General features: G+C 44.0%; 1 protein-coding gene across 1 annotated transcript in view; it reads left to right on the forward strand.

The window, feature by feature from the left end:
• Dnah8 (dynein axonemal heavy chain 8) overlaps nt 1-9,386 on the forward strand; it is a 231,087-nt gene that overhangs the window by 23,158 nt on the left and 198,543 nt on the right. The window contains exons 13-15 of the mRNA XM_021221842.1: nt 4,176-4,252; nt 6,435-6,534; nt 8,020-8,139. Coding sequence (XP_021077501.1) covers nt 4,176-4,252; nt 6,435-6,534; nt 8,020-8,139 — 297 coding nt within the window. The remainder of the gene's footprint in view (nt 1-4,175; nt 4,253-6,434; nt 6,535-8,019; nt 8,140-9,386) is intronic.

Genomic DNA, 9,386 nt, shown 5'->3' on the forward strand with positions numbered 1-9,386 from the left:
TGCCTCCCAAGTGCTGGAATTAAAGGCATGTGCCACCACGCCCGGCTGTCTTCTACCTTTTATCTGAGCTAACGCCTGTCATTGGCCTGGAACTTTATCACTCACATCCCGTGATCGATCTGAGTCATTGCTGCAATTATAGCCACACACGATTTTTTTTTTTTTTTTTTTTTTTTTGTCTTTTTATAACAGTTCTGGGGACCTGTTTTAGTTAGGGTTTCGATTGCTGTGAAGAGACACCAAGACCACAGCTACTCCTTTAAAAGAAAATATTCAACTGGGGCTAGATTACAGGTTCAGAGGTTTAGTTTATTATCATCATGGTGGGAAGCATGGCAACATCCAGGCAGGCTTGGTGCTGGAGAGGAACCGAGAGTTCCACATCTAGATCCACAGGCAGTAAGAAGAGACCCTGACACTGGGCCTGGCTTGAGCTTTTAAAACCTCAATGTCCATCCCCAGTGATACACTTACTCCAACAAGTCCACACCTACCAACAAGGCCACACCCACTCAAACAAGACTACATCTACTTGAATAAGGCCACACCCACTCAAACATGGCCACACCCACTATAAGGCCACACTCCTCAAACAAGACCACACCTATTACAACCAGGTCAGTTCTCCACTAATTTCATTCCCTATTAGTCTGTAGGGGCCCTTTTCATGCCGATGATGGGATCTGAACTCATGTCTTCATGCTTGCAACCTATGTGCTTTACTGACCATTTTTTGGCCTCTAATCTTTTTTTTTTTTTTAATGAAAAATGAGTATATCCAGTAAAAGACATGCATGTATAAGCCTATGTCCAATGGCTCTTTTATACATTGTTGTATTAAATATTAACGCTATTCATGTTGCCCCACCGCCACCTGGCAAAATATTCTAGCTGGGTCACTCCCAAACTTGCACATTGCTAATGCCTCCCCTCCTATACTCCTGAATTATTACTTACTAACATCTCTATTCTTCCTTTGTTACTCCAGACCCAGTCGGGGGAGGGGCCCCAGGGCGGCACTTCCCCACCAACTCTTCCATGGTGTGTTCGCTTTCTCTCCTGCAGCTCTCAAGCCTGATCCTCCTGCTTTCCCAGCATGGCGATTCTTCTTCTTCCCTGGCGTCCCTTGCCAGAAAATCTAAAGTCCCGTCTCTGTCTCCTTGCCCTACCATTGGCCACTGGCAACTTTATTTACCAATTACAGCCAACTGGGGGCAGGGACCCAAGGTGTCTTGCATGCAGACATGCGAATTCCCATGTGATTTGGGAGCTCAGTTAACATAATATAAGTAATAAACCAGATCCATAACATTTCACCCCTTTTATCCATTTAAAAAGGCCTTTTCTCTCAGATATACATTGAACATAGTAATAGCAGTTGTATAAACTATAAGGTATGATATGTACTAATAACGTCCAGTCTATCAATTTTGTCAGCCTAGGTACATTACTTTAACATTTATCCTAAATTAAAGAGTTTACAATTTTATATCTGAATTATGTTTTGATTTTAACTTGTATGGCCATCTGAAAACCATTCTTTTAGATCATCTTCCTTTTTAATGCTAAACAACTTAAGTTTGCTTATGAGACTATAACTAGTCTTTAAGTCAGGGGTTAAATTAAATATTACCTGAATATATAGGAAGCACAAAATCATAGCTTCCAAACGTTAAATAAATTGTAGATCAGAGACTACCTGGACATTCTTCGAAATGTAGGAGCACATGTCTTTTGCCTTCTGGCCCAGAACCATCGGACAGACCTTAAGTGAAGCAGGAATTATGAAGGAATAGCTTACTCTGTCTTAGCAGAGCTAAGCTGTTGACTCTTTCGTGTCATGTGTCTTTCTTGGACAGTATACTTTAATGAAAAATGAGTATACCCAGTAGAAGACATGCATGAATAACCATACACCCAAAGGCTCTTCATACATTGGTGTAAAGTGCTTTTGCCTGCTGAACTTTCCCACTGCCCTTCTTTTCCCAATTTTTGAAACTCTGTTTCTTGCCATGAAGAATGAAGGAAAAAATAAGACATATGTGTAATTATTGCTTTAAAAATCTTTAAAGTGTATATTATATGTAATCTTGGCAATATCAATAAGCTAGCACCACTAAGGTACCACCACTCCTACAATCATACTGTCTGATTTGGAACAGGTTTCCTTCAATTAAAAAAAAATTACTTATTTTTCTTTTATGTATGTGTTTGCCTGTGTGTATGTATATGCACATCATGCATGCAGTTCCAGCAGAGGCCAGAAGAGGGCACAGCATCCCCTGGAACTGGAGTTAACAGAAGGTGTGAGCTGCCTCATAGGTGCTAGAAATTGAACCCAGGTCCTCTGTAAGAGCAGCCAGTGCTCTTATCCTTTGTCTTTTTGTCTGTTTGTCTTTCTAAATAATTGTTTTGTTGTTGCTGTTGTTTTGTGTCTGTTATTAGGTCCCACGTGTGCTAGGCAAGTACTCTTAGCACTGAACTGTATTCCTCATCCTTTTCTTACATTTCATTTTGACATGGGGTCTCACTTAATTGCCTAGGTTGGCCTTGAGCTCCCTCTATGGGTGAGGCAGTCTTTAAACTAGTGATCTTCCTCCATTAGCCTACAGAGCACCTGAGATCACAGGCCCACATCATCAGGCCTGATAAGTTAACTTCCTTTTCATTTCCCTTCCACTTTTGAAAATTATGATCTGATATCAAGCTATATCCCATTATTACTGTTCATTTTGGCTTAGTCGGGCTGGATGGAATTTACTCCCCAAATACATTGGCAATTAAATATTCATGGCAACAGGAATTAAAAATTTTGCTCTCTGAAAACTTTATGATTTATTAATGAAGATTATATATTATGAAGGATGTAAATTTTAGCTTCCAATAAAGTTAGTGGCCATATGATTTTTCTTTTCTTTTCTTTTCTTTTCTTTTCTTTTCTTTTCTTTTCTTTTCTTTTCTTTTCTTTTTTTTTGGAGGACTGGTGATTGGTTCCAACTAGGCAGGCACTGTGCCACTGAGCTACATCCCAGCTCTTCAGCTTTTGAGAGACAGGGTCTCTGTACATAGCACAGGCTGGCCTCAGGTTTTTCTAGTTTTCCTGCCTCTCTCCTGAGTGCTAGGGTTATAGGTGTGTCCTGTCAAACCCAGCTCCTATAAGCCCTTTGGTAGCTATTGCTGGAGACCTTGACTGTGCTGTCGGTATTTTGACTTTCCTTCCGTTTCCAGTGTCTGACTAACCCGTGGTTGTGATCCATTGGACCACCAATACCAATACAGTCCATGTGATAAAAAGAATCAGCAAAGAGCAATTTCAGTTCCATATTTCAGGGCCAAGAGCTTGAAACTCATTGCCAGGGATGGTGAGAATCTTGGGAGGAACATTTTCTGTCTCCCGTTCCTACTGAGCCCCAGCAGCAAGATCTCCCAGGGCAGTAGAGTGGGCAGCTCCTATCTTCTGTTTGTAATATCAATACACTGTCCCAGCAACATGGTTAGAAACTAGCATCCCAAGCCGGGTGTGGTGGCGCACGCCTTTATTCCCAGCACTCAGGAGGCAGAGGCAGGCAGATTTCTGAGTTTGAGGCCAGCCTGGTCTACAAAGTGAGTTCCAGGGCAGCCAGAGCTATACAGAGAAACCCTGTCTTGAAAAACAAGCAAACAAACAAACAAACAAAGAAATTAGCATCCCAAAGAAGAGCACTTAGCAAGGAAACCTTTCCCCTTCTATACATTCTCTCAATTAGAATATCCAACCAGGAGATGCACGTGCACACCACCCAAGGGACTTGTGTCTTCCTAACAGCTGCATTAACGGATGAAAAAGAAGCTGAAGTTCATTTTGAAATTATACAGCTTTTAGTCCAGTCTATCCAGAATATTATAATTTTCACATGTTATTAATTTCTAAGCCATGAAGGAAGTATTTTATATAACCTCCATGGGTTTGTCGGCAGGGAGTGGGCGCGGGTATGAAGTTGTTAGGATGTTGTGTGTATTTTCTACTCACCTATGTCTCACTTCTAAGGGGGTGATGCTTCATTCAGCAGCCACATGGCTTGTGGCCACCATGGCAGACTAGGCCACAGGCATCACAAGGCGCTTAGGTGGTAGATAAGAAACAAAACTAGACTCCTTCATGTAAACATAACTTGAATGTTAATGTTCTACTTTAGATTCAGATACAGGCATTTATGAACAGTACCTTTGGAAAGATCTTGTCCTCCCAGCAGGCTTTGCAGCTGCTTCAGAGGTATGTATTACAGGGGCTGACGGAGGGTGGGTTCTTTTGAAAGCAAAGTGTAGGTAGCTTGGGTGGTAAAGTTCTTGCATCGCAATGGGAAGGACCTGAGTTCAATTCCAGAGCCTATGTAAAGAGAGGAGGAGGAGGAAGAGGAGGAAGAGGATGAAAAAGAGGAGGAGGAGAGGAGAAAGGATGAGAGAAGGAGAAAGAGGAGGGGGAGGAGGAAGAAGAGGAGGAAAAGGAAGAATAGGAAGAGGAAGAGGAGGAAGAGGAAGAAAGAGGAGGAGAAAGGAGAAAGGAAAGGAGAGGAGAGAAGGAGAGAAGAGGAGGAGGAGGAAGAGGAGGAGGGCATGTGTGTAATCCATAATTCCTGGGGAGGCAGAGACAGGAGGACCTCTGGGATCAGTGGCCCAGCGGTTTAAACGAATCAGTAAGTTCAAGGACAGTAAGAGACCCTGTCTCAAAAAAGAAAAACAGGTGGGTGGCACCTGAGGAATGCCACTGGGGTTGTACTATGGTCTCCACATATGCATACACATGTGCACCTGCACCTGCACACACATGTATCTGTACACCCCCATACTACACCCCTGCACACACACACACACACACACACACACACACACACACACACACACAATCTCTGTTTTCAAATTAGATGTTCTGGGGACCTTTTCTTCACAAACTTTGAGAGTTATGAACATTAACATTTCATTTATCACTAAATAGAATTTTGAAACAAAGAACGTACTTTTTAATAGATTTTTTGAGACAGGCTCACTGTAAGCTAGGCTGGCCACAGGAAAACCTTTAATCTCCTGCTCCTGCTGCCTTCATTTCCCAAATGGGATGACAGGTGTGTGCTATGATGCGCCACTGAATTAAAAAAAATCATAACAGAAAAGTCTTTCATAAGAAAGTCTCGAATGGCCGTGTCATATGCTTCACTTTAATTTCATATTATTGGGGAGGGAGTAGCTAATGTTTAATTTTACTTGGGGAAAGAGTTTCCCGGGAACATGATTGCATATTGTCATAGTTTACTTTAGAAGTCAATTCAACACAGATCTGGGGACATCTGGGAAGAGGGAGCGTTAACCGAGGAACTGCCTCCATCAGACTGACCTGTGGCCAGGTCTGGGGGCGTGTCTCCTAGTTGCTTATTGCGATAAGTAAGTTTGGCCCAGTGTGGGTGCTTCTATCCCTAGGCAGATACCTCTGGGCTGCGTGAGGAAGGGAGTTGATAGGGGACGGTGACCTGAGAGTTGGAGGCTGAAACCCTTTCCTCCCTGAGTTTCTTTTGGTGTTTATCACAACAAGAGAAGCAAAGTAGGACAGATGTAGTGGTATAGACAGAAAAATGGTCGTCACAGTCAAGCAAGTAATGTCCTCCACCTCGCTAAGTTGTCTCCCAGACATTCACAGCAAGATTACTTAAAATCTACTCTCCTTCATTCTCCTTCATCCTCTATTCCCCATGAGGACTGGAAGTCTAGGTGCTAGAGAGAGAAGTTGGACTAGAGGTTGTGTGTGTGTGTGTGCGCGCGCGCGTGCACACGCATGTGCACATATGAGAGACAGAGATAGAGACAGACAGGCAGGCAGGCAGGCAGACAGACAGGGACACACATATACACTCACAGAGACAGATGGATAAAAACAAGACCCATGCCAGAGTTCCCTTTTGGAATTCTTCCCTGGGAACCAGTGTATCTGGCTATCTGGTGACTTTGCCACAGTTCCATATCTCCTGTGATAGTGATCATCTCTCAAAAGACTCCCAGGAGATTCACAGCAGGAACGAAATGATTTTGACAAGTGACGACTCAGGTAGCATTTTAATGGTGATACCTCCCTTGCCCCATCTGTCTCCCATTGCCCTCTTTACCTATAATATTGGTCACTTCCTTCTATTATCAGAACAGTCTGGTCCTAGTACCTCCCAGGCATCGTCTAGTCCCTGAGTAGATGTTGTATTAACTGACAGGCTAGTATTACAATATCTGCTTTTCAATGTGCAAACTGCAGGGTCCAGGAAAGCCAAGGGTACACCTGCCTTGTTTGTTGTTACATACAATTCACGAAGCCCAGAATAAACACTTATCAAATGCATGCGTGAATATTTAGTGCTCCAGCATGTCTGCAGTGTTTCTTATCTCCCTTCTAATTACCCAGTTTCGCTTCCTTTTAGGTTTCAGAAGCTGAACATTCCCTGCCTTCAACTGGAAATCAATCACACAATTGAGCGGATTCTTCAGTGCTATGTGGCTGAACTTGAAGCTACCAAGAAGGTAAGTGTCCTGCATGTACACAGAAGAATATATTCGTGTAAAGAGGGTCTGGAAACCTTCACCATTGTCATCAAATGCCTGGATCTTCAGAGGTTTCCTCTCAGAATGAAGGCTCTTGGAGAATTCCTTCTGAGTCTGAGGGTCCCTGGACTGCCAGATCCACATCTGTTTACTGTTAAGAACAGTGCTTTGGGGTTGGAGAGATGGCTCAGCAGTTAGGAGCACTGATTGCTTTTCTGAAGGTCCTGAGTTCAAATCCCAGCACCCACATGGTGGCTCACAACCATCTGTAATGAGATCTGATGCCCTCTTCTGGGGTGTCTGAAGATAGCTACAGTGTGCTTACATTAAATAAATAAGTAAATAAAAGAACCATGTTTTGGACACAGTCGTCCCACGTTTCCTAAGCAGAGGGGTTAGGTTAGTGGTTTTGCCCATAGACAGGCAGGCGCGGGAGTGTACCAGATACAGTGTAGCTACATGTTTCCCCCCAAGGACTACCTCCTTAAAGCGTGAGATGAGGTTGGAAAAGAAAACATGCTTGGTAGTTCCTTCTGCATCCTGACCATAGAAAATGCCTGATGGAGAGAATTTACTGGGGGAAAGATTTACGTTACCTTTGAGTTTCAGCCTGTGGTAGTGGAGTAGCTCAGTGCCTGGTAGCAGGGGTGTAAACCCAAGGCTATTCCCATGGCAGCCAGCCCACCCACATCAGGGAGTAGGTCTAATTTCCAGAGGCCCTGTCCCTTCTCAATGGATTTCCACCTCCTAACGATGCCACACTTTTCCCAACTAGCACAACCAGCTAGGGGTGGGCAGATATTTAAAATAAGACGTCGGTGTGTGTGTGTGTGTGTGTGTGTGTGTGTGTGTGTGTTGGGAGGATGGCCCTGTCAGTAAAGAGCTCCCTGTGCAAACGTGAGGACCTGGGCATAGATCCCAGCACTCAGCTAAGACAGGTACAGCAGCATGTGCCTGCTGTTTGCATGCTGCACAGGTTGAGACAGGTGGTTCCTGGGACTTGCTGGCAGCCAGCCTAGCCCAGGCAGGATGCTCCATGGGCAGTGGGAGACTGTCCCCAAAAATAAAGTCAAAAGGGACAGAAGATGCCAGCGTTGACCTCTGGCATCCATACGGCCATGTACACATGCACGTGTACGTGTACGTACACACACACACACACACACACACACACACATACACATGCACACACCCTCTAGAAGCTTGTGGGGCATATCCGATTCAAAGCATAACATGTAATAGGAAACGAAGGCAAATAGAGTAAGCGCCGTCTATTGTGGACATGATTGTTTCCGAGCCCCAGATTATTGGTTTGGAGTATCATTTGCATTTTCATTGACTCTCTTTCGTGCAGTCGACCTGTGAATCACAGTACAACCACCTATTCAAATACAGCTGTAAATTTCTTCACATTCTCCACTGTGTCGGACGCAAATATTAACATCATATTTTTTTTAATTACAGCTCTATCATTCTCAGAAAGATGACCCCCCTCTCGCTCGCAACATGCCCCCCATAGCAGGGAAAATTCTCTGGGTGAGGCAGCTGTACCGCCGGATAAATGAACCCATCAACTATTTCTTTGTAAGCCAATCATACGATTTATACACGGATCGTGGTGGTGTGGGAACGAAATTACATTACAAATGCATCCTGTCCTGCAATATTGATGCCAATGAAGTAGTCAGGACCAGTGCTTTTACCAAGAAAGAAAAAAAGCAAACTTAAAAAAATGCAAGAGAGGGGCTAAGACATTCCTTTTATGTTTGGTGGACCAAGCAGTTCAATTACAGTGGGCAAATCTTATGTCTTTTAATAACAGAAGACACTTTCTAAGGGCTCTTAAAAATGATTGTTTAAGAAAACACACAGTGTGAGCTTATGTCCCGACTCTTATTTGCCTGTGTGGATGGATAGGTGCTGATGTATATTTAATGAAAGCCAAGAAGGGGTGCGCCTGCATTCCTCTTTGAAGAACTGAGCCCCAGGCATGGCATTGCTGCATATGCAGTATGAGGTGATTAGGCCACTGAAGAGTGAGGTCCTTGTAGACTCTGCCAGCCTTCTGGGAAGGTCCCTTTGTCTTCCCTGTTGTTTTTATGTGTGTAAGAGACAGAGTGTCAGAATAGAGTCTGCTTTGTGTGGTATTGTATTTCATGCCCCGACAGAGAACACAATAACCCACAGGACCTCAGCCTTGGAATAATTTTGTTACCGGGCACTGGGAATGTAGAGTCTGCTCTGCTGCTGTTGCCTGCTTCGTTATTCTGCATATTTACAAACATTTCAACTGGCCATGGAGGAGAGATGGCTCAGCAGCTGAGAGTGCATACCGCCTTTGCAAAGGACCCAAGTTCAGTTCCCAGCACCCATGTGGGGTGGTTCATGATCGATCGCCTGTAATTCCAGCTCCAGGGGATCTGACACCCCACTACTGGGTCTCTGTGTGCGGCCGTGCTCCTGGGTGCACACCCCATCTCCCTAGTAAAAAATAAATAAATAAATAAAATCTTCAAAGACATTTAAACTCTAGCTTTAGGCAAGAGGCTAACTATAGTGGCAGATCCAGCCTGGCATTTGTAAATTCTTTCAACATTAACAAAAAGGAATCATTTTTGACTTACCCTCCCTTCCCCAGTTCCATCTCCACTGCTGTGTAGTATTAAGGAATTTGTTCTAATAACTGTTTAAGGAAAGTTGTCCTTTGTCCAGGTAAATGGGGCGGGGGGGGGGGGAGCTGGAGATGGGAAGCTCTGCTTCCTGTGGCTGGTTGTGGGATCAACAGAACTCTGATTCAACCTTTTCTCCTCTTTCCCCTGGACTATCCACAT

Source organism: Mus pahari, chromosome 21, assembly GCF_900095145.1.
Source record: "Mus pahari chromosome 21, PAHARI_EIJ_v1.1, whole genome shotgun sequence".
Taxonomy (NCBI): Eukaryota; Metazoa; Chordata; class Mammalia; order Rodentia; family Muridae; genus Mus; species Mus pahari.